Here is a 27205-nt window from a genome sequence, read left to right as displayed (position 1 = left end):
GATGTTTGAGAGTGGTTCTGACCTCGTTGGATTTCATATCGAGAAAGTAGAATTTTAGATCCCACTCAAAATCCAACAAACTTATCTGTTTTTAGGATTTCATGATTGGAAGGATTGCAACATTTCTATTGGATTCTGTGTTGTACAAATGTATGGAACTAACATTTAATCAAGATCACCATGCCCTCTATGTACCTTGATGTTGGTGGCCTTGATTGTTGAGCTCCTCCTTCACGACCCTAGTAAAAATTTACACTTCACTCAAGCAACATCATTGATTAGGATGTTAAGCCTTTTCTATCTTATTTTAATGCTTAATGGGTGATCTTGATGCGGAGGATCCCAATATAAGCAATGATTTTGATGTTATGTAGCTATTTGTTGTAGCATGATGATATATTTTGATTCAAAGATGGGTTGCACTAGGTGATATTTTAGGTATATGCACCCTTGCTATATACGTGAGAATTTTTGTATATTTGTGTATAATTTTTTGTATACATATGGATGCGCATAAATTATATGTTCTTTTTAAAATTTGAATATTTTATATATTTTTTGGTTGAACAATCTTTCGGTCCAATTCTTGAGGATGATGTGACCATTTTCCATCAAGCAAACGAGGGGAAATCGTTGTTTTCATTGCCATGATTCATCTCATGAGATACATCTATTTTTGTTTTGGTATGATTTTGTATCATTCTATTAGATCTTATGACTTGGGACAAATATCATATTTCAATATTGATATTTGATGTATCACTTGACATCTTATATATCATTTTATTTTCATATTTATGTAGCAATGTGTTTGTTTGACGTTGATGTTGTCTTATAAGTTAAAAAATTGAAAAAAATAATTATTTTTGTATTTTTTCAAGTTTCAATGTAATTTTTAATATTTTCTGATATATTCCCCAATATTGCATATTATTTAAATTTTGGACCATTGGTGATAAATTGCCGATAACGATAAATGTAACATTGGCACTAAGATCCAAAGGAGAGGATGTGGTGGCTGATGCAACACTATGTTGAAGGGATAATGTGGAATTCAAGAGTTTGGAGATTCGACATATCTTTTAAGTGTGTTCTATGAAAGTTTCGAATGTTTGGATATCCATATATCCAAAGGCTTGACAAGATTGCCCAGGCACAAGGTCTAGATTTTGATGGATCCGAAGGAGTCAGGAGTATCTAGATAGATCTAAAGGTTTGGGTATTCAGATAGGTTTGCGTTCCAAAGGATCAGAAATTTGAAAGATCTTATAATGGGGATTAATGGAAAATCTTGGATTTGGATGTGAGGGGCTGTTGAAGTGTGTAATTGAGATGTGGCCCTATGCAATGGTGACATGTGAGCAGAGGATTGCCACGTGTTGCTAATGTAGCATTGTATCATCATGACACAAAGGCAAAGGACTGCCACGTATCTACCACATGGTAGTATAGATGCTGATGTGGCACTAGGAATGACAAATCTTCTGAAGGCCATAAATTTATGTACTGAACATAGATTTGGATGAAATTTATATCATTGGAAAGCTCTCGACAAGCAAAGGATGATGGTGATCTCAGAAAAGAGTTTTAAGGTAGTTGAAGGAAGAAGAATTTTGATAACCCCATCTCAATAAAATAACCTTGAAGTTTGGGTCTAGACACTCTGTTTCCTTAAAAAGGCCTCGAGGGGGTTGGGTGTCTTATAGAGTGGTATCAGAACTAAGGTTCAAGGCTTGGGACGAATCAGATTGTAAGAAAGGGTTGGTTTTGTTTTTTAATGATAAAGGCTATTTTATAAAATCAAGGTTCTTGTAATATCTCGTTAAATTTAGAATCAAGATTGGTTTTGGGATTTGTTACTGATTGGAATACTAACAAAGCAATTGTAGCAGAACATCAGCTTTAGGCCAATAAAGGCCAATGAATATATGGCTAAGGCAACTAGATATGTTGAAAATTAATCTTAAAACTAGCATGGTTATGTTGCTTCAACACATAATAAGATCTATAGCAGAAGAGAATGAAGGGATGTTTAGTAGAATAGTGTAGTACATTTTGGAGAAAAATTCACACAACAAGGAAGATGAGTTAGATGAAAGAAAGGTTACTGAGACCTCTCCCAATTTGGTGGAAACAATGAGAAGTTTGGGGGTAGAACTTCAAAGCTATAAGGCAGATAATGAAAGGATCATTAAAGCCTAGGAGAAGCACATTGAAATAAATGCAGTGCTGTTGCAAAGCCTATTAGATTTTCAAAGACAAATGCAATATAGACCAACTGCTAGTAATTGGATAAGCATTAGTCAAAGAAAGTTCTTAGCACATTAGAAATTCAGAAATTTGGGCCAACAAGCATCAATATAGGAAGAAGCATTTTAAGGAAGAGACATAGGAGTGCCAAGATATATATATATATATATATGGAGGACACCTCAGTAGACACCTTTTATGAGGAAACAAATAGTTCACACAAATTATCCAACACAATAACTAGATTTGTGTTGCACAAGATTAGTGTTCCTTGCCTGAGGAATTCAAAAGGGCGCAAAGCTTCCTACTTTTGATGGTAAGGTTAGGAAAAATGAAGAAGCTAAAGCATGGTTGTTGGGTCGAAATGAGTCCTTCGAGATACACAATTACTTTGAAAATATGTAGGCCAAAGTGGCCATATTTAACTTGAATGTTAAAACTAACATTTCATGGTAAAATCTCAAGAATGTCAAGGGCATTCGAGAGGAGAAGCTGACATGGAGCAGATTTGAAAAATTCTTTAGGGAGAAATACCTATCTGAAAGGTATTATGATGGAAAGTTAGCGAATTCCATGAGCATAAATTGGGGCAGCTCACTATGGGTTCCTATGCAAACAAATTCATAGAGTTGGAAAGGTATGTGCCATATATTAGGGATGAGAAAGTGAGAATACAATGCTTTCTTAGTGGACAACATCGGTCCTATCATGATTGTATTGAGTTTTATGAATGAAGAATACTTGATGACACTATTGAGAAGGCTAAATACTGTTATGATTAGTCAAAGTACAAGCTAGAATCCTAGATAACAGGGAAGAAGAAAGAGAAAGTTGGATTCAAGAAGAAAGGATCCAAGTCATCACACTACAAGCAGTTTGGAAAAAGTGTCAAATTTAGTGTTCCAACAAGGAGTGAGTACCTCGCTCAAAGTGCGGATAAGCCAATCAAGCCAACAAAGCAAAAGGTAAAAGAGCCAAAGAAAGGGCCATTGAAATGATTGGGTTGTGGGGAGCAACACCTGATACAAGATTGTCCTTACAAGTGGCATATTGACCAGAGATTTTCAATGTCCAAGAGGCTAGTATCATTGATGTAGCTAGAAACATACCTAAGATTTATGTACTAGTAGAAAATCAACAAGTAGACCACCAAGCTTTACTGGTGGAGATGGAAGGTATAATTGCCAAACGCTTTATTTCAATTCTGAGTGACCCTGGTTTTGACCTCAGCTATATTTCTCCACAAATTGTTGAAGTATGTGTGTTACTGTAAAAGAAGCATACCGGGGCTTGGTTAGTGCAACTAGCTTAAGTTATTGAATAGTGCCCAATTTAGATGAATGGGCCACACACTCAAGCAACCTTGAATGCGCTGCCATTGGGGTCATATGAATTACTGATTGGCATGGATAGGTTAGCCATGAGCAAGGGAAAATTAGATTGTTTTAATAAAATTTTAGAGTGTGAAGATGGAGAAAGAAAACCAAGGAGTTTGCAAGTGTGCAAAGCTAGTATTAATGAGGTAGATTTTAGCATTGCAGCTTAAAATATGTTGTAGGAAGGGATGCCAATTATATGCTATTCATGTGATGAATTTTGTTGAAGATAAGAAGTTAAAGATTGAGGATCATCCAGTGCTACAGGAGTGTATGGATGCATTCCCTAAAGAAATAATAGGATTACCACCAAAGCAAGACATATAATTCTCAATAGAGCTTATGCTTGGAGCAGTCCTAGTGTCTTGAGTACCATACAAGATGAGTATGCCTGAACTGGTAGTTGGTAGAGTTGAAGCTGTAGTTAAAATAAATGTTAGATAAGGGATATTTTAGGCAAATTGTATCCCCTTGGGGAGCACCAACCTTGTTTGCGAAAAAGGAAGATGGAACCTCAAGGTTGTGTATCAACTCTATGTTGCTTGAAGAGGGGACATTATTTGGAAGTGAAGCGTTGGAAGCATGACTTTCCAAAAATCTTCAAAAGTGAGGCATCTATTATATATATATATATATATATATTTGTTCTTTTTTCATTTGCATTTATATAAAGAAAAACATCCAAAATACCAAATTATTGCAGAAGATGTGAAAACATGCATATTTGCACATAAATCAAGATAGATATGGCATCCATTGTACATCAATGATTAATTATTCCAGCATCAACCATCAAGATTCTAGCAATTACAAACACACATCAAATTTTAAGCATATCATAGATAATAGAAGGTAGAAAGTATCAAAATTTCAAGCATATAATAGAAAATAGACATTTAGAATATAAAACATTCAAATAACTTATCTAGCAAGTGAGCAATTGTTAACATGAGTCATGACCAAATAATAATGTGTACAAAATAGACCACCTGGCCACCACCAACTTCACACTGAACTAAGAAGACTGAAAAGTTTCAATTCACAACACTAAAGTCTCATACTCTAATATATCATCTATAGAGTCTATACTATGACAAAAAAAGTAGTGAATTGTGAATCTATCAACTAATCTCTCCTCCTTACACCACGACCACTACGTGAGCCTCCACATGGTGCCAATGAAGAATATGGTCGTTGTGGAAGTTGTGGAATTGAAGATGAAGTCCTTGTTGTTGCTGTTAAAGATTGGAACATGGGGACCATGGCACTGGATGGGGGTGCCATCTCATAATGATCATCATCATCCTTGATAACAACATCCTCCAATTGCTCTAAATGAAACACTCCATCCTCCAAATTGGCCTCCTTTGGATTTTTGTTCCAAAGCTTAAAGTCTTTGTTTTTCTTTGCCTCCTCACAATAATGGGACAACAATCGCAAGCTGTAATGAACATAAACCCAAGATCTCTACCTGATTTAGATTTAACTTGTTTCTTTTAACACTTTGGATTAAACTATAAGTGCTTCAACTCCTTTCTTTTACCACCTGTGATAGAACTTGTATTGCCAAAGATTGTAGATGTGGAGTATCACCTCCATGCATGTTCCACCACTCAAGAGAAGACAGATTCCCTCGATCTCTAATTACATGGTTGGTCCCGAATGCACCAATGCTAGGAATATAGTTGCTCAATTGTTTCCATACCATGTCACACTCCTCATTAGGGACTAATTATCCAATGCTTTCATATAACTAGCCAAAACCTTTTGATCTTGGTGTGGTTTTCTCTTGGTCCACCCACTAGGTGTTGGTGTTAAAAGTCACGATTGATGATAGTATTTATGTGTAAGAACATATGCTAAGGCATACAATGAAATTTTTAGCATTTCCCATCGTTTTTCCACCTTTGCACAAATATAATTGTACAAGGTGATATTTCTAGGCTGAACAATGTCTTTAGTCTGCCCCAACATGCTATCCATCTGCTCATACACCTCCCCAATTATTGGCCGATCTGAATATGTAAACTTGATCATGTAATAAATTGGCTTGGTGAATTGCAAAACATATTTAACTTGTGACCAAAAGTAACTGTCAAGAATAGTATCCTTCACTACATTAGCAACATCTCTATCAGTTATCTTCTCATCCCATGAATCACACGTCACCATAGTAGTTAAAGCTTGTCTCACCTCCACTAGGCGCTTAAAGGTGATGTAATAGCTTGCAAATCTAATTTTTGAAAGCTTAAGCAACTGCAACTTGGAGTAATTGCCATAAAAGTAGTTGACCCTTGTATGTCTTATGACATATTTAATGAGTTGCTTCCCTTTCTTGTATAGCTGATTAATCCATCCACATTCTTTATGCTTCACAATATCATGCATCGAAAGGTTTAATGTGTGCAGCAAGCAACTAGACCAAAAGACGTGTGGATGAGTCCACTTTGATGGAAGCATATGTCATTTTCAAAAGCACATAAGTTTTCTTTTCGATGCATATGGCAAAGTGTTGGTGAGTATATGGGATGACACATGGCAAGGGAATATGTCCTCATAGATCCGCTTTTCCTCTTTCCTTGTGGAATCTTAGCTCCCTTGTGCTCCTTGTAGCCATCCTAGGACAACTTCCATTATATTTCAGATTCACATTTTACATAATACATGACATCAACAAACCAAGGTTTCCATCATGTCCTACATGTTTATCATGCCCTAATGTCCATCATATCCTATGTTCCATGCTGTCCATGAGTTTCCATATCTAAGATGCCCATTATTTTCTAGTTAGGCCTTGGCCTTAAGTTCCAATTAGGAATATACATAATTATTTACAATACTTATCATATTTATGTCAAAGTCCTCATATAAGCATTATACATGGCTAGTAAATAAGATAATTTTATTAATGTCCAACAAATGACCATAAATAGGTCAATGGGATAGAAGGATACAACCAGTGCGAGTACAATGTGGGAATGGAAATGCAACTCCTAGAAAATGCCAAAGCTAAATCTAGTACAAAAATGAAGTAAAGAAGGATACATTAATAGGACAACCACATAAACATGTATATAATCGGATCATGTAGAAGGCTAAGTGTATAAGTCCTGAGATGGAGGTCGATGATGTTAAGAGTGCCCGAGTCTGATAGTCGATGGTGAGGGGGGCGACAATGGTGTTGGCTCGCTATCAGAGTCCTTTGGATCCAACAAGGAGTCTGGTTGCATGATCCTGTGGGGGATGTAGGAGCGAGGGATACTCCTAATATATGAGGCCAAAGGAAAGATGCTTTGGATAAGTCTTTGGCTACTCAGCTAGGGCTGGGGAGAAACCCATCGAGTTGGGGGGCCCCTATTCGAGAATTGTCTGGTACTAAACCCTTTGACACTCTAGGTGTGAGTGAATAGGTGTGTTGTTCGGCACCATCACAACTGTCTCTAGGGTACCTGTGGGCCTCCCAAAGGGTGGGGTTGAAAGGAGACCCGAGATCTTACTGCCCTACTATCTGAAATACCCTGGAACTTAGGTCATCACTTGTTACTCCGATTAGCCAGATCAACCTGAAAGTATGATGTGATTGATCGAATCAACCCAACTGAGGCATGGTATGTAGGATCCGAGATCTGCGTCTAAATATCTTCCTAATGAAGAGGGATAGGCATCTCTGATCAGGATACTAGAAGAAGGTAGAGAGGGATCCTATGACTCTATATAGGCAATGATATTGTCCTTTGATCTCATAATATATGGGGCACCGAAAAATGAGGTGCATCTCAATCTCTGGCTCCATAGGTGGCACAACTAGCAAACCCTATTAGATCGTGGTATATGGTGATCCGTCTATACCCTAAGTCGATTAGACCCAACTTGAAATTGTCCCAATGGGATCCTGAGTGAGTGCATCAGGTGTTTGCGAGTATGAGGGGGGCAGACGATGAGGTCATCCTACAACTACAAAAAATGCTTTAGGTAGAAGGACACCTTTGAGCCAAGGCTCATTGAGGGGGGTGTCCAAGTGACTTAGATGTATAATCTGTAGATATCCTCTTTGATGGCTTGATTTAGAATCTGTCGAGTTGGTAAGAGATATGTTGGTTTGTCAAGGGAGAAACTAAATGGAGGAAGGTGCTCTAGGATGATGGTCATTGACTAAAGGAGTCGAGATGCCTTTGCGAAGCATCCATGAGCACGACCTGAGGGGATATCCAAAGCGATGGCCTTCAAAGAACAAAGTGTAAGATAGGTGTATTTCTCTGGTAGTAGAATCTCTATAAGCCTCAACTCACTGGAGGAAACAGACCAAGAAAAAGGACCTCAAGGCGAAATGGGTGGACCTTGAACTTTGCCTAAATAATGGGCTTCAAAATTGTGTTTGCAACGGATGATATGTCGAAGAAAAAGGCTCTGGGCTCTCTCCATCATGGCCAAATCCGACTACAGTAAATTGATTCCCCAGATCTCGGAGCCATAGAGGACCGTGGGTTTGATAATGGTCTCCATAGGGTGGAGCTTGGACGAGATGTCTTGGAACTGTGCCTTGAAGCACTATCGCTTGATGAGGGCTAGTGAGTTATAACCTTTACTGAGTCGAGGTTGGATTGCTTGCTGCATACCAAATTTGGGCTCTGTGAACTGTGCCCCCAAGTAGGTGTAAGATGTAGTGATCTGAATCTCTGTACTATGGTAGTAGAGGCCAACAAGACCAAGTCATCAATGAAGAGGAGTAGGGAGATCAATACATGGTGCAGTAAGTAGATGTCACCCTCCTTTATGTGCTCATGGAAGAAAGGCTTGAGCTCATTAATATAAACCCCAAAGAGAGTTGGATAGAGGGGACACCCCTTTGAGGGTGAATATATGATCAATTGTCGGTAGTCCAGGTGGAATACTGCTTGTCCTCTAGTTTTGAGACGTCGATTCTCCAGTTCCTCAGAAAGCCATTGGTGTACAATTGTGGCTTAAAGCTTGGAGAATGTGTGGCCCACCATGATAGTTCTGCAGTTATTCAGATCAACACTACTCCTTGATTCGTGGATCCAAGAAAAATGACAATTATATGTGAAAAATTACATAACCAAATATATACAAAACATGAGGCCAAAATAGAGGATTACAACTATATTTCCCATTGGTCATACTAAAGCTTCTCATTCTTACATTGGTTACTTCACCATGGAGAATGTTTCTTCGATTCTTGTTATTTCCCTTGGCTAGGAGGTTTGGGATGATGTAGGAGCATCTAGCACCCTTTGACAAAGGGAGGAATCCAAAGCGGACCAAGGAGGACGTGGAACAATGAAGCTGAACGAAGGGAGAAAAACAAAGGAAAGTCTGCTTTAAAGCAGAAAAACAGATTTAAAGTGGATTTAAAGCAGATATGTCTCGATAGACTTCCTATTGTTAACAACCATGCACGCTTTTTTGGAGAGCTTTCATTGGAGAAAAATAAGGAGAAGATCTGATCGATCCTTCCTATCTAATGCGTCTTATATAAATGTAATGTGATAGGGTGTGATATATATCTGATTTGTGAGGAAATTGTGAGTGAGCAAGATGTAATCGAATTTGAGCTTGTTTCTAAGGCTGAAATGCCTTAGCCTGTAACCGTTTTGTATGGTATATGAAAACTGGATTTAGTGTATGTTGTGTACGTTTATGTGTGTTAATTTCGTGTCGTGAGCTTGTCAATCGACATCGATCATTTCAGGGTCGATGGCGATCTATATATGGTTTAACTGTTACATGTGATTGTTCTGTGAAGGCAAAGTTTATGTGAACAGCCTAGGGAAATTGTAATAGCGTGTTGTATAGAGATCGACTGCGAATGCCATTGTATGTTCGTGTGAGATTTCATATCGTGGTATTATTATGAGTTCGTGGGCGAAAAAGCCATGGTTTTGTAGTCACGTGGAGCTGGAGCATACACTGGTTAGTTTCTGCGTTAAGTTGAAGCACATGCAAAGCAGAACTGTGCGTGAATTCGATCCATATGTTATCCATAAAGAACAGAAGTCGTGGGTTATCTGAAGATTGTGTTAGTAAGGTTGTATCAATATTGAATGGTGATTAACCCAGCGTGAAGCAGTGGCTAATTTGTCAGAAGTTGCGTGCTTGAAGGTAAATCTTGTGCAAAGTCTGTGACCGATATTGTTTACATTATACGCTGAGTAGAAAAGTCGATTTGAATGTTGAACACTGATCTATTGTGTGATGGTTAATACGATTAATTCTGTGGAAATCGAGTGAAGTTTGTCATCGATGTTTGCTGTGTTGGAAATGGGGAAACCGATATATATATATATATATATATATATATATATATATAGCCATTGAATTATTTGCTGGATCAGTTAGATTAGAACTTTGGTATTTTGAAATATTGTGGTGGTTATTTTAAAAAGCATTCAGACGCTATTTTATGTAATAAAGGGATGGTCGATATTTAACGCTTTTGTCGAGGCTTTGTGGGCCATAACCCATAGGCCCAGGTTCGAGATTTTCACATGAAAAGGGATTTTGGGCTTACACCAAGATCCATTTTCATCATTTTGGTATCAGAGCAGGGAAAGTTTCCTGCGAGGAGAAGGATTCCAGAGAGAAGGAAGAAGAATGCAAGCAGAAGGGGAAAGAGGTACAGTTGGTTAAACTGGAGAGTTTGTGGTCTTACAGTCGCACAGAGATCGACAGTCGAAGGTGAGAAGATCGCAACAAATCTAGAGCAAGGTGTGCTCAATTGGTTCCAGAGAAGAGAACCAGAAGGATGCCAAAAGACCGAGTGCGGAGGGCTTGGTGAGGTATCGTGTAACAGAGGAGACTGTTACTGCAGAGGTTGATTGCAGCTCACAGAAGACCATGAAGGCAGTTCCACTGAAGATATGAAGTGGGTAAAATTGCTAAGGACAAGGAGAAGCATATGACCAGGAGGTCATAAACTTTTGTGCCTCGGGAGTCTGATGCAGGAGCATCCAACACCCTTTGACAAAGGGAGGAATCCAAAGCGGACCAAGGAGGACGTGGAATAGTGAAGCTGAACGAAGGGAGAAAAACAGAGGAAAGTCTGCTTTAAAGCAGAAAAACAGATTTAAAGTAGATTTAAAGCAGATATGTCTCGATAGACTTCCTATTGTTAACAACCATGCACGCTTTTTTGGAGAGCTTTCATTGGAGAAAAATAAGGAGAAGATCTGATCGATCCTTCCTATCTAATGCGTCTTATATAAATGTAATGTGATAGGGTGTGATATATATCTGATTTGTGAGGAAATTGTGAGTGAGCAAGATGTAATCGAATTTGAGCTTGTTTCTAAGGCTGAAACACCTTAGCTTGTAACCGTTTTGTATAGTATATGAAAACTGGATTTAGTGTATGTTGTGTACGTTTATGTGTGTTAATTTCGTGTCGTGAGCTTGTCAATCGACATCGATCATTTCAGGGTCAATGGCGATCTATATATGGTTTAACTGTTACATGTGATTGTTCTGTGAAGGCGAAGTTTATGTGAACAGCCTAGGGAAATTGTAATAGCGTATTGTATAGAGACCGACTGCGTTTTATGAATGCCATTGTATGTTCATGGGAGATTTCATATCGTGGTATTATTATGAGTTCGTGGGCGAAAAAGCCACGGTTTTGTAGTCACGAGGAGCTGGAGCATACATTGGTTAATTTCTGCATTAATTTGAAGCACATGCAAAGCAGAACCGTGCGAGAATTCGATCCATATGTTATCCATAAAGAACAGAAGCCGTGGGTTATCTGAAGATTGTGTTAGTAAGGTTGTATCAATATTGAATGGTGTTAAACCCAGCGTGAAGCAGTGGCTAATTTGTCAGAAGCTGCGTGCTTGAAGGTAAATCTTGTGCAAAGTCTGTGACCGATATTGTTTACATTATACGCTGAGTAGAAAAGTCGATTTGAATGTTGAACACCGAACTATTGTGTGATGGTTAATACGATTAATTCTGTGGAAATCGAGTGAAGTTTGTCATCGATGTTTGCTGTGTTGGCAATGGAAAAACCGATATATATATATATATATATATATATATATATATATATATATATATATATATATATATATATATATATATATATATGTATAGCCATTGAATTATTTGCTGGATCAGTCAGATTGGAACTTTGGTATTTTGAAATATTGTGGTGGTTATTTTAAAAAGCATTCAGACGCTGTTTTATGTAATAAAGGGATGGTCGATATTTAACGCTTCTGTCGAGGCTTTGTGGGCCATAACCCACAGGCCCAGGTTCAAGATTTTCACATGAAAAGGGATTTTGGGCTTACACCAAGATCCATTTTCATCATGGGACCAAGAGGAATTTTCCTTGACTCATCGTTTGTTATGTCATTTCAGATTGGAACTTTGGTATTTTGAAATATTGTGGTGGTTATTTTAAAAAGCATTCAGACGCTGTTTTATTTTTTTCCACTGGAAAAATCCGTAATATTTCATTATAAATATGAAAGATTACATATGTAGATGCTTTGAAGCATATGCCAACTGTTCTGTACATTTTCACAAAAAATTTGCATGTCTGTGCTGTATATCTGTCTGTTACATTTTCAAAAATTGTGCAAAATTGGTGCCATTTTTGGCAATCCTCAATCTATTTCAAATTATATCATGTTGTGCAGTCAAATCCTCATAAAACTGTTTTGTTATGTTGCCTGTTGACCCGCAGTAGGATATGTCGGGTCTATATATGGCCGATGGTAGTATTTCTGCTCCTGCTGATCCAAAAATTCAGTGATTTCCCATAACCCATTCTCCATCACCGCGGCCTCCTTGGAAAGCTTGTCAGCAGTCTGGTTATGTTCTCTGTATATATGAGAGATGTGAAAAAAGTTAAAAGCATCCTTTAGTATAAATACTTCATCAAGCAATACATTTAGAGTGTGTGAGTGACATGTGGTATCTCTATTGACCCAGTTAATAACAATCTGTGAATCGCCAAATATGTTGATGCTGGTGCATTGGTGACTGAGTGCAAAATGTAAAAGATGTCGGAGAGAAATGAGCTCAGAATAATTGTTTGTGCCAGCCCCCAATCCTACTTTGATATGAAAGAAGTGCCTCGAGGATATGTGTAAAATGATACCCCCTCCGCAGCCATTTTCGTTTGCAGCCCCGTCGAAATAAGCCCATGGCGAGCCCATGTCGATATTGGGAGGAGGGGTCGGCCGTCGCTGTTTTGTGGGAGGAGGATTTGGTAATTCGTTGTATGCTGAGATGATGCCAGCTTCAACGAGAGGCCACCTAGCCTCCCATCCATCAAATATCATTTTATTTCTGGACTTCCAAATAGACCAGTTAACAATGATAGGGAGGTTTACAATTTTCGTGCCACTGTGTTTGTTCCCCCAATCTATCCAAGCGCTGATAAGGTCTGTACCAGACCAGTCTCCCGAGTACTGTATGTGAAATTTGATATTATGCCATATTTGTATAACAATGGGGCATCTTAAGAATAAGTGTTCAGTGGTCTCTGTGTCTGCTTTGCACAGCACACAGCGCGAGGGTCCCGATACTGCCCTACGCTTGAGGTATTCATCAGTGGGAATGCGATTGCGGAGGACACACCAAGAAAATAATTTGGATCTGGGCGATGCAGTTAACTTCCATATCTGGTGCCACCATCTGTCTAGCACTTCCGGCTTTCTGTGGTTAATGATGAGTTTATATCCTTCACGAGGAGAGTAAATCCCACTATCAGCAATCTGCCAGATGAGTTCATCCGGCCCTTCCACAATTCTGATATGGGATTCAGAGAGGGCATCGCAATATTCTTTCCAGGGTTCATGCCATCTGATCGGGATATCTAATTGAGTGCCAGATTTCCAAGCCTGGTGTAGTATGTCAGAGCCCTCAGGATCAGCAATCTGTGCAAGCACCCTGATGCCACGGGAGTTTAGGAGGGCAATCAGATCTGGTGGGAGCCTGTGTCTGCCTCCGCATCCACTCCATGGGTCCATACCTATGCGAGCTCTGTTTCCACTTCTGATGCGCCACACGATATTGCTTCTGAGAAGGGGGAGGGAGTGTAGGAGGGCTTTCCATATGGAAGAGATGCCCGTTCTGTTCCAGTTTGGAAGTCTAGCCCAATCGATGATGTCGAGAGGCCAGATGTACTTATGGTATGCTATGTCAGTCCATAGACTGTGGGAAGTCAGCAGCGCCCAACCCATCTTTGCAGCAAGAGCTTTTGCAAAGGATGCCAGGTCCTTTAATCCCCATCCCCCCCATTTCTTGGGGAGAGCAATCTTGCTCCAGGAGATCCAAGCAAAGGTGCGCTTCTCTTCCTTTCCAGCCCATAAGTATCTGTTGCATAGTCTCTGAATCTTTGAGAGGATGTTCCGGGGGATCCATGCTAATGCCATCCAAAATACAGGGGTCGCTTCCAGCACTGATTTGATCAGAGTTAACCTTCCCGCTCTGGAGAGGTATCTGAAGTACCAACATGATATTTTCTTTTCAATCTTGGTGACAAGCCACACCCAGTCAGCAATTTTTTGATTTGTAGGCTTTAGCCAATATCCAAGGTATTTAAGACCTCGATCCAGAGGCTGAGTGATAAATGGAAAAGCCTGCATAGCCGAATATGATTCAGCTACAGAAGTACCTACCAAGGTGATGGAGGACTTCTCCTGATTTACCATCATTCCCGTGGCGTGAGAAAATAGTTTAAGGATTCTGTTGAAGGATGAGGTGTCCCGGATACTTCCATCAAGGAGAATAAGGACATCGTCCACGAACAGAAGGTGTGTTAGAAAACATGCTTCTGAGATCTTTAAGCCTCGGATAGTTCCCTCCCTTTTTGCAGAAATGATGAGTCGACTGAGCGCTTCTGTTACCAATAGGAATAAGAGGGGGGAAAGGGGGCATCCCTGACGGAGTCCCCTCTCTGAGTGGAAGAAATGGGATGCAGCGCCGTTAATCAGAATACTATAAGTTGGTGAAGTAATGCATGCCATAATCCAAGTGATAAGCTGATGCGGGAAGCCCAGATGGATGAGAATCATCTTGATGTAAAGCCAGCTGACTCTATCAAAAGCCTTAGAGAGATCAATTTTGAGAAGAATGCTCTTGAGGTGCTTAGTCCAAATAGAGTGAATGGCTTCCTGTGCAGAGCCAATGGCTTCATGAATCTGCCTGTTTTCCAAGAAAGCGAATTGCTGTGGAGCGATGTGTTTGGATAAAATGGGTCTGATCCTATTTGCAATGATCTTGGATATGATCTTATAGAGAACATTGCATAGCGAAATGGGACGAAAATCAGCGAAGGATGATGGAGAGTCTGATTTAGGTATGAGAGCAATGAAGGTGGAATTAATAGCATGATAGATCTGACCAGAGGTTCTGCTCTCTTCCACCACCTTCAAGATGTCTTCTCCAATGATGTCATAAAAGGCCAGATAGAATTCAATGGTCCATCCATCGGGGCCAGGACTCTTTTCCTTCTGAAACCATTTTATGGTGTTCTCTAATTCGATCATGGTGACTGGTGCATTAAGATCCTCCAAGTCTTCATTGTTAACAAACCTCGGGAAATGGGATGCTACGCGGATGATCTCAGCAAGGTTGGTTCCCTCAGGGCATTTGAAGATACCCTTGAAATAGGAAGTGCCTAGACTGGAGAGCTTGTTGAAGGAGTCTGCCAGACCCCCATCAGGATAGGGTAGGTTCCAAATGGTATTTGCCACTCTCCTCCCATTTGCAAAATTATGAAAAAATCTGGAGTTTTCATCCCCTGCCTTGAGCCAAGTAGCTCTACTTCTCAACCTGATCGATTCCTCTCTGAGCTTGAGTATACTGTGCTTCTGCTTCTCTAGTTCGACCAGCCTGTGTTTGCTTTCCACAGAGATAAAGCCCAGGTTTTGTTCATCCAGCAGAGCGTGAATGTCTGCTTCTATCGAGATGAGCAGTTCATCTTCCTTGGCTTTTTTCATCTTTGCCCATTCAATCACAATATGTTTAAGTTCCGTCAGATTTTTGACAAAACCCCTAGCCAAAGAGGGTTCCCTGCTAATAGGGTGTGCTGCCCAAAAGTCCGTGACCAGTTTAGAGAACCCAGGGTCCTGCAACCATAGATGGTTGAATTTGAAAGGGGCTTTTGGTTTAGGGTGAGGACCCATAATTTCCATCAGGATGGGAGAGTGATCCGAAATTCCCCCAGTACTCACCCACTGCTTATAATGATGGAGATGGCGAAGCAGTGGTCCTTTGATCAAAAAACGATCAAGTCTACGAGCCAAAGCTGCTGGCCCGATCCTTCGATTTCTCCATGTGGGAAGAGGGTGATTCATGGGGATGTCGATGAGATCATGTTGATCGAGCAGGTTCCTCATGAAGTCTGATATGGGGTCTGCTTGTGCTGATGAGCCCCATGATTCACCATATCCCAAGGAGAAATTTAGGTCTCCTCCAATGATCAGGTTTTCCTCTTGCATCATTGATCGATCAAGGAGGGTGCGCCAAAATCCTTCTCTCTGCTGACAGGGTCCATAGATGTTGATGATACGCAGTGACAGCCCAAGGTCTTTGGAAAAAATGTCAGCACCCAAATATCCTGGCCCTCCCCATGAAGAGTCCAGTCTGATGGAGTAAGGATTGAGTCCAATGGCCATTCCACCCGAACGGCCCATAGCATCCAGCCCAATGTACTGCCACTTTGGCGCAATCGATTTTAGGGCAAGAGATATAGATTCTGCAGAACCCAAAGTCTCTTGAAGGAAAATGATGTCTGGTAATTCGACCTGAAAAAGTCGTTTTAAGGCTAGTTTTTTGGGGGAGCTAGCTAAACCCCTGCAGTTAAAGGATAGGCACTTCATGGGGGACCCCGCTGTAGGGGTTTTGTAGCTCTAAGGGCCCCGACAATGGTGGATTGACGTCCCGAAGCAACTTCAGCCCCAGCACGCCGAATGGCTTTGTTCAAATTTGATTTTCGTCCCCTGGATGAGGTGTGACCAGGATCAGGGGGAATAATGCTCAGCCCCGAGGTACCATCAGAGACAGATTGAGAGGGTCGGGGCCGGAGAGAATAATGGTGAGGCGGATTTGATTCAGGGAGAGGCACTATAGGGCGAGATGGGGACGAGGAATGATCAAGGGTAAGGGAAGGAGGGATTGTAGCAGTAGTAGGAGGGGGCGGCGGGATAGAGCACTGAGCCTTTGATACAGAGATAGAATTAATGCAATCAGATGATAGGGAAAGAGTATGAGATGAAGGAGATAGATCAGTACCCGATTTCTGAATTGCTGCAGCTGCTGCCCTTGTTCTTGTCATGGGAGGAGTGGATGTGCCCTCAGTAGTAGACGGAGGATGATGAAGCGCTCCATGTGGAGTTGATGTAACCATCTGAGGCGGGGAGATCTGAGGCGCAGTTCTTCGAGGAACAATAGGAGTATATTTAGGAGGGCTGTTCTCGCGTTTATTGAGAGGGCAATCCTTATAGAGATGCCCTACCTGGTGACACCGGTTGCACCGAAATGGAACACCCTCATAATCCAGTATCTGAATGCGCTTGTGCCTTCCCCATTGCAGGGTGATGTCCTCCTCTAATCCTTCCCTGGTGTCAAGATGTACCAGGATGCGCGCCATGGTTCTTCTCCGAGTATCTACATAAGAGCGATCGTGATCCAAGTATGTCCCCAGAGCGTTGCCAATTTTGATGAAGGCCTCCTCATTCCAATATTGCCGGGGGAGTCCAGGAAACCTTACCCACAGAGGTCCAGCAGCGATCTGCTCCCTTTCAGGATCAAATAAAGGGGTCCATCGCTTCAAGAGTACGGGAGCTGTCTCAATGTGCCAATAGTTCTCAAGTACAATGTTCGTATGATCTTCCTTAGCGAATTGGAGGGTGAACCATCCCCGGGGGAGTACCTCAACCTCAGGGAGCTGAGGGAGAAGGGAGCCCCAGATTTCCTTAACCCATCGAAGCAAGTGGTCCGCCGAGAATGTGCGTCCTCGCACGTGACCCACCAAGACGGTGCAAGCGAGCGCCATAGTTTCCTCGAAACTTGTCGAATTCCCGAAAGTGACTGTGGTTTCCTTCCTGATAGCCCTAACGCATCTTGCCTTCTGCTTCTTTGTTCTCGGGGCGGATGGATGATCTGAAAGAGGGTTTGAATTGCCCGCCGAGGAAGGCCCTGGAGCACATGAATTTACCACGGGAGTACCGAAACATCCTGAGGGCTTGGGCCCTTTTGACGCGGAGGGGGTAGCCGGGTTCGACTGCGGGGGCACATGAACCCTAGGCTCCGTGAGCGAGGAAGGTAAACCAATCGGTGTGGGAGGGATATCTTCGAGAGTCAGAGCCTCGGGGTATGAAGATGCGAGCAAGAAGGCGGTCCCGGGAGATAACGGAGGAGCCTCGAGATCCCGTTCCGGCGAGGCAATAGACGTCAGGTTAACCCTAGTCAGAAGGTCATTTGCAGGATTAGATGCGAAAACCGAAGATGTGAAAATGGGTTCGGTGAACACTGACTGTCCAGATAGCGGATCCTCGGAATAGTCCACGAGGTCCGTTACCGGAAAGTCCTCCATGCCGTCCGAGTTCATAACTGCTCCCGTCGCCGTCGTGCTGTTGCCTGTTCCAAAAAATAAAAAACCCCTTAACGCCCGACAGAACGACCGTTCCCTGTGGTCCTGTGGCCGTGCTGAGATGTCTTCAACCGAAACCGTCGCGGTCTTCTGCGGAGCGCGGTTTTAGAGCCATTTTCCTCCAATGCTCATTCAGACGCTGTTTTATGTAATAAAGGGATGGTCGATATTTAACGCTTCTGTCGAGGCTTTGTGGGCCATAACCCACAGGCCCAGGTTCGAGATTTTCACATGAAAAGGGATTTTGGGCTTACACCAAGATCCATTTTCATCATGGGACCAAGAGGAATTTTCCTTGACTCATCGTTTGTTATGTCATTTCAATAGGTTTTGGCATAAAGCTGCATTAATGGGTTCTTGGTTATTGAAATGCCCGCATCTTGCCTATGTGCTTGGGGGTTCTTTGTTGTGAAGCTTAACTATTCTAAGGATAGGGAGCACGACTTTTATTTTAGGCTTTGGGTTTTGGGAAGTGCTATCTTGGGCATGAAACTCTAGTTCCCCATCTTTGATCCCTTTGTAGACATTGTAAATTCATCTCCTATGTGAGTTTTGGGGTTAGTCTTCCCAACCTACTTTTTCACTTGTATCCACATGAATCGCTGGCCTCCATTTGAAATGCTTCATGGAAGTTTCATTCTTGTTCACCTAAAACTTTTAGAATGCATATCATAACCTATGGTAGGCTCTATATTTAAGTGGACTTTACAGATGGTCAACTAGTAGAGATATGGATTAAGGTGGCTAAGAAAGTTTGAAAGCAAAAACTAGGCCAAGGACAACTGGCCTTATACATATAGTGTTTTTCCTATGGGCTCCTGGTAACCTCATGTCTAAATGTTGTGTTGATACTATTAAGGATCTCCGTAAAATCTTTTTGCGGAAAGAATAGAAAGAGGAACAATTGCAGACCCAGGGTTTCTTGGCAGTGAGAAACATCATCCTTTGGTGGAGTTTCAGGCCTCCACCAAAGTTGTGGACTTTATAGTTGAAAAGGAAAAGCCTACCATCAATGGCTTGATGGATATGGACACTATTTCTGGTTCATAATGTAGGATTTGTTGCTTTCTTGCTTGGTATCCCTCGTGGAGGAGTTAAGCTGGTGGATTTGAAGGATCCGATGAAAAAGGCAAGGGAATTGGTTGTTTTTGAATTTTTTAGCTGTGAAAAGCAATTGGGACTGTTGGAGGACCTTTCAACTTTGGATGACCCATTTGCTTCAGAGTTCGCAGATAAGGGGTTGATTGAAACAAATAGAGAAAGGAAAAGAAGGGAAAGCTTCCCAACCTGCCATTACAGTTTTGGGCACATGAATTTCCAGCCTCTGTTGGAAATGGTTTGGAGAAGTTTCATTTCTGTTCCCTCGAAACTCTTAGAAGGCATATCACAACCTATATTGGGTTGTCTATTGACGTGGATGTCCAATTGGTCTGCCTAAAGTTATATGGATTAATGTGGTTGATAAATTCTGAAAGCGAAATTTGGACTATGGGCAGGTGGCCTTGAGTTGCAGATCATGTTTTTCTGACTAGCACCTGGTGGCCATTGTGCAAAACATTTTGCGGATACTATTAAGGATCTCTAGTAACATTTTGGGGGAAACGGTAGAAAAACAAATAATTGCAGGCCAACTTGGTGGCATGGCGCTTTGGAACATGACCACTTGGCACAGGCTGTGGTCTCCGTGAAAATCACAGACTCTAGTTGAAAAAGAAATGCCCAATAGCAATGGTTCCGTGGAGGAAGAAACTATTTTTTGTTTCTTGGAGCAAGATTTGTTGGTCCCCTTGCCTAGTATCCTTTTTGAGTCCTGGGGGAGTTTAGCAGAAAGTGTTGAAGGATCTGACAGAAAAAAGAAGGGAATCAGTCCCTTCAGAAATTTTTAAAGTGAAGTAAAAAACAAACATAAGGGTAGCAAGTTTATTTGTATTGTATAGCTGCCCGATCAAGGAAAACTGTGGTCCATGAAGGATGTTTAAACTTTATCTGCTGCAATGAAGATTGTAATGTGGCATCCTGGATACTAAAAGATGCATCAAATAGAGGTTTTGGTCAACATTTTAACAGGAAACATAAATGTTGTCTTTAGATTGATTAATCTCAGTACCTGATCAACCATGTTTATCTATCAAAGTAGAAATGATTGTTAGTCTTATCTTCAAGGTAGTCAAAGGGTTAAATACTGAATATTAGGCCCTAAAGCAGGCCAACAAAAGCAGTATGATTGGCGTGTAATCTTGAACTGTTGTACATTATTTTCTTTCTAATAGAATTCTTATTTACCATAAAAGGAAATTGCCTCTAAGTGTTGAAAGAAATATATAGGAGAGATACATTCCATAACTGTTGATATCCACGATCAAGGCAAATGTTACATTATCTTTTTGAATTAGACCTCAATATCGCAAGGGATTACTAATTTGTTTTAGAGGAATTTTTCAGTAACTATACCAATCAAGGACTGAGGTAAATCAGAAGGAAAGTAGTAGTAAATGCTATAGAGTTGAACCTTCATAACTCAATGCAGTATTTTAATGATTTTTGCCTGTGAATATCGTTGTTGAGAATACTGCGAAAAAAGTGTACTTCAAAAGTTCTTCCAACATCATTTAAGCATTAAGTCACCTGGAGAATGCTTTTAGGAAATGGCAGCTTATTGGAAAACAGCCACCCGATTTTTATTTTTGGAGAATTGGAACAAATTTTGTGTATTATTTTTTCTTAAATTTGTTTTACTTATTGTGGGTGATTGTTTGTTATTGCTTAACAGGGGTGATCTTGTGGTGAGAAGGCAAGCACTACTTCCCAAAGTCCTTTCGGTATCAGATGGTGCAGCTATTGCAAGAAAGCCCTTCAAATCTCCCTGTTCTAATGGTCAAGTTAACAGCAATGAACAACTTGCCCGCCGCCTTCTTGCAAGGAAACGTTTTGTCCCATGGGGTTCTCAGAGACCAGCTTTGGTTCCAATCACTAATATGCCATCTTTCGCAAAATTGCCCATGGAAGAAATTCCAAAAGAGGAGCCGTGTCTTCCTCCTGGTATTGAGCCACTTGTATTGTGGCAACCTGAAGATATAAGTGACGATGGAGTAAAATCTAAGCCAATAGTAGTGGACCCTGTCCTTGTTCGTTTCCTTCGGCCACACCAGCGGTACATACCTTATAAATCACTTGCTATTTTCCCATGCAATGAGCCATTGGAGTTGATGCATTACCAATCATTTTTGTTGGAGGCCATTTCATGAATGTTATATGGACACATGATAAATCAGTTGGTTGTAAGTAGAGACTTGTTACTGTAAATTTATTCAAAGTATTGCTGCATGTCTGGGTTGACCAGTACAGCAATGTTTCATTGTGTGTATGTGTATAACAAACACCACATGGCCTCAGATAATCAATAACTGCAGCTTTTTTATTCTATTGGCACTCTAAAGCTTAAAGGCCTCATGATATGGTTTGCTCCAGCGTCATGGTTAATTGAAGTGCTAATTTTATCAAGATTATGGCCTGCATTACTTTTCATTTGTTTTATTATTGTATTTAATCTTTTTTTCTGTTTTTTAAATTAGCTGAAAGATACATTTTTGAAACATAATTGAAATAAATGCAGGGAAGGTGTACAATTTATGTTTGAATGCATCGCAGGCTTGCGAGAATTCTCTAAAGTTGATGAAAGTCTTGCTGGCTGCATTTTGGCAGATGACATGGGGTGAAAATCTATCCTATTCTTCCATGTTAACTGCATTATCTTGGCTAGTGGAAAACTGTGTACCTTGTTCATGTTATGTCTGTAGAGATATCTTGTTAAAAATTAATATTTTTGCAGTTTAGGGAAGACATTACAATCCATTACGCTTCTGTACACCCTTCTTCGGCAAGGATTTGATGATAAACCAATGGCTAAGAGAGTGATAATTGTTACTCCAACAAGCCTTGTAAGTAACTGGGAATCAGAAATAACAAAATGGCTTGAAGGACGAGTTCGTGTTATTGCAATGTGTGAAACAAGTCGTGCAGATGTGCTATCTGGGATCAACAGCTTTTTGGCCCCTCGTTCGCCATTCCAGGTAAATTTGCCCTTCTGAGATGCTGTTTAGTGTGGTAGTGGGCTTGTCTATTAAAGAGTGGTATGTTAAATGAAGAAATGCTTGAATTTACAGGTTATGATAATATCGTATGAGACGTTTCGCATGCATTCATCCAAGTTCGAGAAAGAAGGAAGTTGTTGTCTCCTTATTTGTGATGAAGCTCACAGGCTTAAGAATGATCAAACTATTACAAATCGAGTAAGTTTTTGCTGAAGGCTTATTGTATTTTAATGTGGAGTTAAAATATATTTGTTGCTTGGAATTTTTTATTTATATTTCACTCTCTGCATTCTTTTTTGTTTGACATGTTTAATGAGGCGGTATTGTTGGAACAGGCTTTAGCCAATCTCAAATGCCATAGACGGATTTTGTTGTCTGGAACACCCATGCAGGAAAGTTACTAGCTTACAAGTATGACAATTAATTTGCTTTTTTAGTATAATGGACTTTATGCTTTAATAATTTCTCAAAATATTTATTCATGCAGAATGATCTTGAGGAGTTTTTTGCTATGGTCAATTTTGCTAATCCTGGAGTTTTAGGTGATGCAACAACATTTCGTCGCTACTATGAAGTGAGTGTATTTCAATACCTTTTGTTGATCTTCTTTCTTGATTCATTGTTAGCACATATGTATGCATTTTCTGTTTAACTTAAGTATGCTATAATGATATAGGCATGGAGGAGTGTGGAGGCTTAAATTGCACTTCTCATAAAAGGAAATATTCATCTTAAGCTATGGTGTACAGTCATGCATAGCCTGAAGTCTTAATATCATGTGATGTTCCTAGATATCTATATAGTAAAATAATTTTTTTTCAGGAGGAAAATGCTTGTTTAGAAGTAGAGGTCCTGCAATTGACTACATTGGTTTGAACTTGAGTAATGGATTGGCCAAATAATTAGCTGTGTGAAAACTTCTTTAATGCTAACTAAAAAGTCATGGAAAAAGGGTTGTCATTAAGTTTGATAGGCTATGCCTGAGAAGTCCGAAACGTTGAACAGTGTAAAGACCTATGCAGTCTTTCCAAACATTTGTGAATGGATAGGTCTTTATCGATTTCATTTAATTTGATGAAGTAATTGGGTTAGAGGTGAGTGATTCTTATTTGTTTTGTTTAGTATTAGACTTAGCTATATAAGGAATTTGTGAAGGCAAATGGTCTCCAAAAACAACAACAATCCGGAATTGAAATTCAGATCTAATGAAGTGAAGTGCAAGTGAAGTGAACTGGAGTGAAATTGAAGTGAAGTGCAAGTGAAGTGAACTGGAGTGAAATTGAAGTGAAGTGCATGATCAAATATAAAAAGTCAACCCCATGGTAGGGTGCACTTCTCTAGGCGAATAATAGGAATGGTACACAAGAATGATGAGGAAGCTTCCTCATGTAGTGTACCGTAGGTTTAGGCCAAAAATAGATCTGCATGAAGTATAGATCAAGGCAAATGAAACCTTCCAGGCTAGTGTGCTTTAGGTCTCCATGAATAGAAAGTCTTCAATGCATGTGAACTCCCAAAAATAGCAGTGGTATTGAATTGAAGTGTAAGTGAAGTCAATTAGAGTTGAACTTCACTCATTTGCCACTCGAAGGTCAACTCTAGAATTGGTAACCCAAGTAGGGCTCACCTCTTCTAAAACAAACTTTTGATCAAGTGGGGCCCACTCCGGGTGCTTGAAGGTTCCCAGGAGGTCTAGATTGCCTAATTTTAACTAACAATAAGATTTCTCTGATTGACTTGAAGTTTGACCCTTATGTTGTATGCAACATTGACTCCCCAAAATGATCAAATCTCGAAATCTTGAGGCTAAAAGTAGAGCAAAATTTTATAGTGTCTCATTGCTCTCAAATTTGCTCCCCATGATGTACTTAATATTAGGTATCTAAAAATGTGATTATCTCGATAAGCACTGAATTTAAATTTTAGATCAAGGTTTCACTGGCATTGACCATGACCTTAACCACCTAGGAATGCCAACAAAATGGAACCATATGCACATCTTCCTGAAAGGGTATCCAAATCTACAATTAGATTATATAAAATTTCTAAAAACAGAAAATATTCAAGATTGGGAAGCTTGGAAATGTGAAAGTTTCATTTTGGAGAACTATCAAATGTGCATCCAAAACTATCAATAGCTGCTAAAATTACATAGTTTATGAAAATAACCAATTCATGAATGTGAGCATTTGTTTCACTGTGTTCGTCCTCCTACTCATCCTCCAATTGTTGCATGCCAACCTTGTGCATGGGGCAACCTATGAAAATAGTACTGGAGGAAGTTGCTAAAAATAACATTGAATATGCTAAAACCATATCCATTTGTGTACTAAAATGAGTGTGTTATGACCTTCAAATATTCCTTGTTAATTTTAGGTATGTTCTATGCTGCGAGCAAATTTACTTCAATTTTCCATATTAGCTCAATATCAATTCCAGATTAGCAATCACATTTAGCATGATAGTAAAATGCAGATAGAACATAAACATAAACCGTAGAAGACAAGCCAAGACAAGAGGACACAAGATGTGGCGTCAGCCAGGGACAAACCCCAATGTGGGCAAACCCTTGATCAATTCTTCTTATGTTCTTCAATAGTTCAACAGAGAGAGAGAGAGTACATATACATCAGAAGTCAACACTTTGACTTGTCAAAATAAGAGCAGAGATCTTCACCATGAAGATAACTTAATGAGGTTGCAGATCTGATGACATGGACTGCAGTTCTGAACTCGGCAGAAGACAAACTTCTCCAAGCTGATTCCATCACCATGCTGCATCAACCATCCTGCATCCATCATGATGCTGCATCCATCATGATGCTGCATCAACCATGCTGCATCAACCATCCTGCTGGTTCAACGCAGTCCTAACATCATGTGCTAGCTATGGCCTGCGGCCTCGCTCAGCAAAGACTGAGCCTGAATAAGGTCCAAAGTGCAGTCTCCTAACAGTCCCAAAATCTGCCCAGATTTGACTGCAATTGATCTCCAAGGAAAGGCTGTTGCCTTTACTATTCAGAGTAGCCTTCAAGCCCTTAACAATGACTGAACAATGTCTATGCCCTCTTCTTCTTACAGTGGCATCCAAGTGGCATACAACAGTCCTTGGAACATGCTTATGACAGCGTATTAGAGTGACCGATATCCCTCCAGCAACTGCTCACTGAGGCCTCCTATCCTCGGCCTACCAACTAGCAGTTCAGCCCTCTAATTAGACCCCTGAAACAGCCCTTAAATGGACACGCCGATCAGTCTCCTTCTTGCTGCGGTTTAGGTTCTTTTGTCTGCTGAAATAGGCCTCCCCTTCCCAGCATATACCTCATTCTCCTAGCTGCGTAGACAGGTCTCCTTTTGCTGCATATAAACGCTCACTTTTACATAGGAGTCTCCTTTGGAACAGCGTATTGATTAGAGTCTTCCATAGCTGATTAGACCTCCTTTATCTAGTCATTCAATCAGCACCTATGGGGCTACATCAGTCCCTCTATTCTCTGTGGCTAGGGCATAACATGATCCTCCTATCTCAGCGTCTAGAAGTCTTCACTTAGGACAGCGTTTGACTGTGATTCTATCTTCCCATTACTGCGTCTAGGCCACTCTAGAACAGCGGTATTAGACCTGCATTTAGGTCACTTCCTTGCTGTGATATGGAAACCTTCTTCCCTGACTGCATTAGGGCTTCTTGCCTTCATGACTGCGTATTAGTTAGGGCATCATTAGGCCAGCGGTTAGGGCTTCTCCATACCAGCATTATGGCCTCTTCTTGACTGCGTAGGAGAGCCTCCTTTAGGGCAGCGTAGATGCCTCTATCTTCAACGTGATACTCATGCTCCATGACTGTAATTTGGGGCAGCGTAGATGCCTCTATCTTCAACGTGATACTCATGTTCCATGACTGTAATTCGGGGCAGCGTATATATCTCTTCAAACAGCGTCTAGGGCTAGGGCAAACCCTCTAGGGCAGCGTATCCCCTTTAGATCTCTCCTACCACCAAAACCCAAAGACAAGTGGAGAGAGATCACAAGAGATGATTGACCAAATGACTTGAAGGCCACCTCTATTTATACTAAAACGTTGAGGATAAGTGGGGGCAATTTGGTTGCTGGCTGACTTTGATGAATTGTCCCATAACACAAATAAATTCATATCTCCAGGAATACATGTCGGAATCGGATGATCTTTAGATCGATCCTACACCTCTCGACAAGAGGATTCCAAGAAAAATATCAGCTGCCATAAATAAGAAGACCCACATGGATTTTGGCCCTTGTTGCCAACTTTAACACTCCCTCTCAACTAGGGAGAACTCCATCTGCTAATCCATCTGCCAGACTATACTATCTTTGGCATCAGTGACCTGCACTGCTCTGCTGAACTATGAAGAAGAAGAAGTGATCGAGAATGTATCATACCATATAAAAGAGAGTGTCTCATACCACTCTTATTGACCTGAAGTCAGTGCCAATAAAGAGAGTGTGTCATACCACTCTTACTGATCCAAAATCAGTTCCAAATAAAGAGAGTGTATCATACCACTCTTGCTGATCCGAAATCAGTTCCAAATAAAGAGAGTGTATCATACCACTCTCACTGATCCAAAATCAGTTCCAAATAAAGAGAGTGTATCATACCACTGTTACTGATCTGAAATCAGTGCCAAAAGAGAGTGAATTATATCACTCTTACTGACCCAAAGTCTGTTCCAATTGATCCTAGATCAATATCATCCTAGCATAGGGAGTACGGTAGTTACACGATGCGTCCATTGGTATTACTATGGTCCCTATCCACATTTCCCTACTCATTGGCCAGATGTGAGGTACTTCCCATGAGTCCCAGACTGCATGGGTAGGATGTCTCA

The 27205-nt window shown here is 40.6% G+C and overlaps 1 protein-coding gene across 2 annotated transcripts in view; it reads left to right on the top strand.

Moving 5' to 3' along the window:
* The window catches only part of RAD54 (DNA repair/recombination protein), a 254808-nt gene that overhangs the window by 22498 nt on the left and 205105 nt on the right, over positions 1 to 27205 (top strand). The window contains exons 2-7 of one of the 2 annotated variants that reach the window (XM_089386127.1): positions 21020 to 21400; positions 21863 to 21961; positions 22079 to 22319; positions 22413 to 22538; positions 22676 to 22732; positions 22828 to 22914. In XM_089386127.1, coding sequence (XP_089242253.1) covers positions 21020 to 21400; positions 21863 to 21961; positions 22079 to 22319; positions 22413 to 22538; positions 22676 to 22732; positions 22828 to 22914 — 991 coding nt within the window. The remainder of the gene's footprint in view (positions 1 to 21019; positions 21401 to 21862; positions 21962 to 22078; positions 22320 to 22412; positions 22539 to 22675; positions 22733 to 22827; positions 22915 to 27205) is intronic. The other variant, XM_089386128.1, reaches the window with a different exon arrangement.

The sequence above is a fragment of the Pinus tabuliformis genome, chromosome Q (genome assembly GCF_031772625.1).
Source record: "Pinus tabuliformis cultivar Carrire ecotype Pingquan chromosome Q, CPIR1, whole genome shotgun sequence".
Taxonomy (NCBI): domain Eukaryota; kingdom Viridiplantae; phylum Streptophyta; class Pinopsida; order Pinales; family Pinaceae; genus Pinus; species Pinus tabuliformis.
This window is presented reverse-complemented; position numbering and strand designations above follow the sequence as displayed.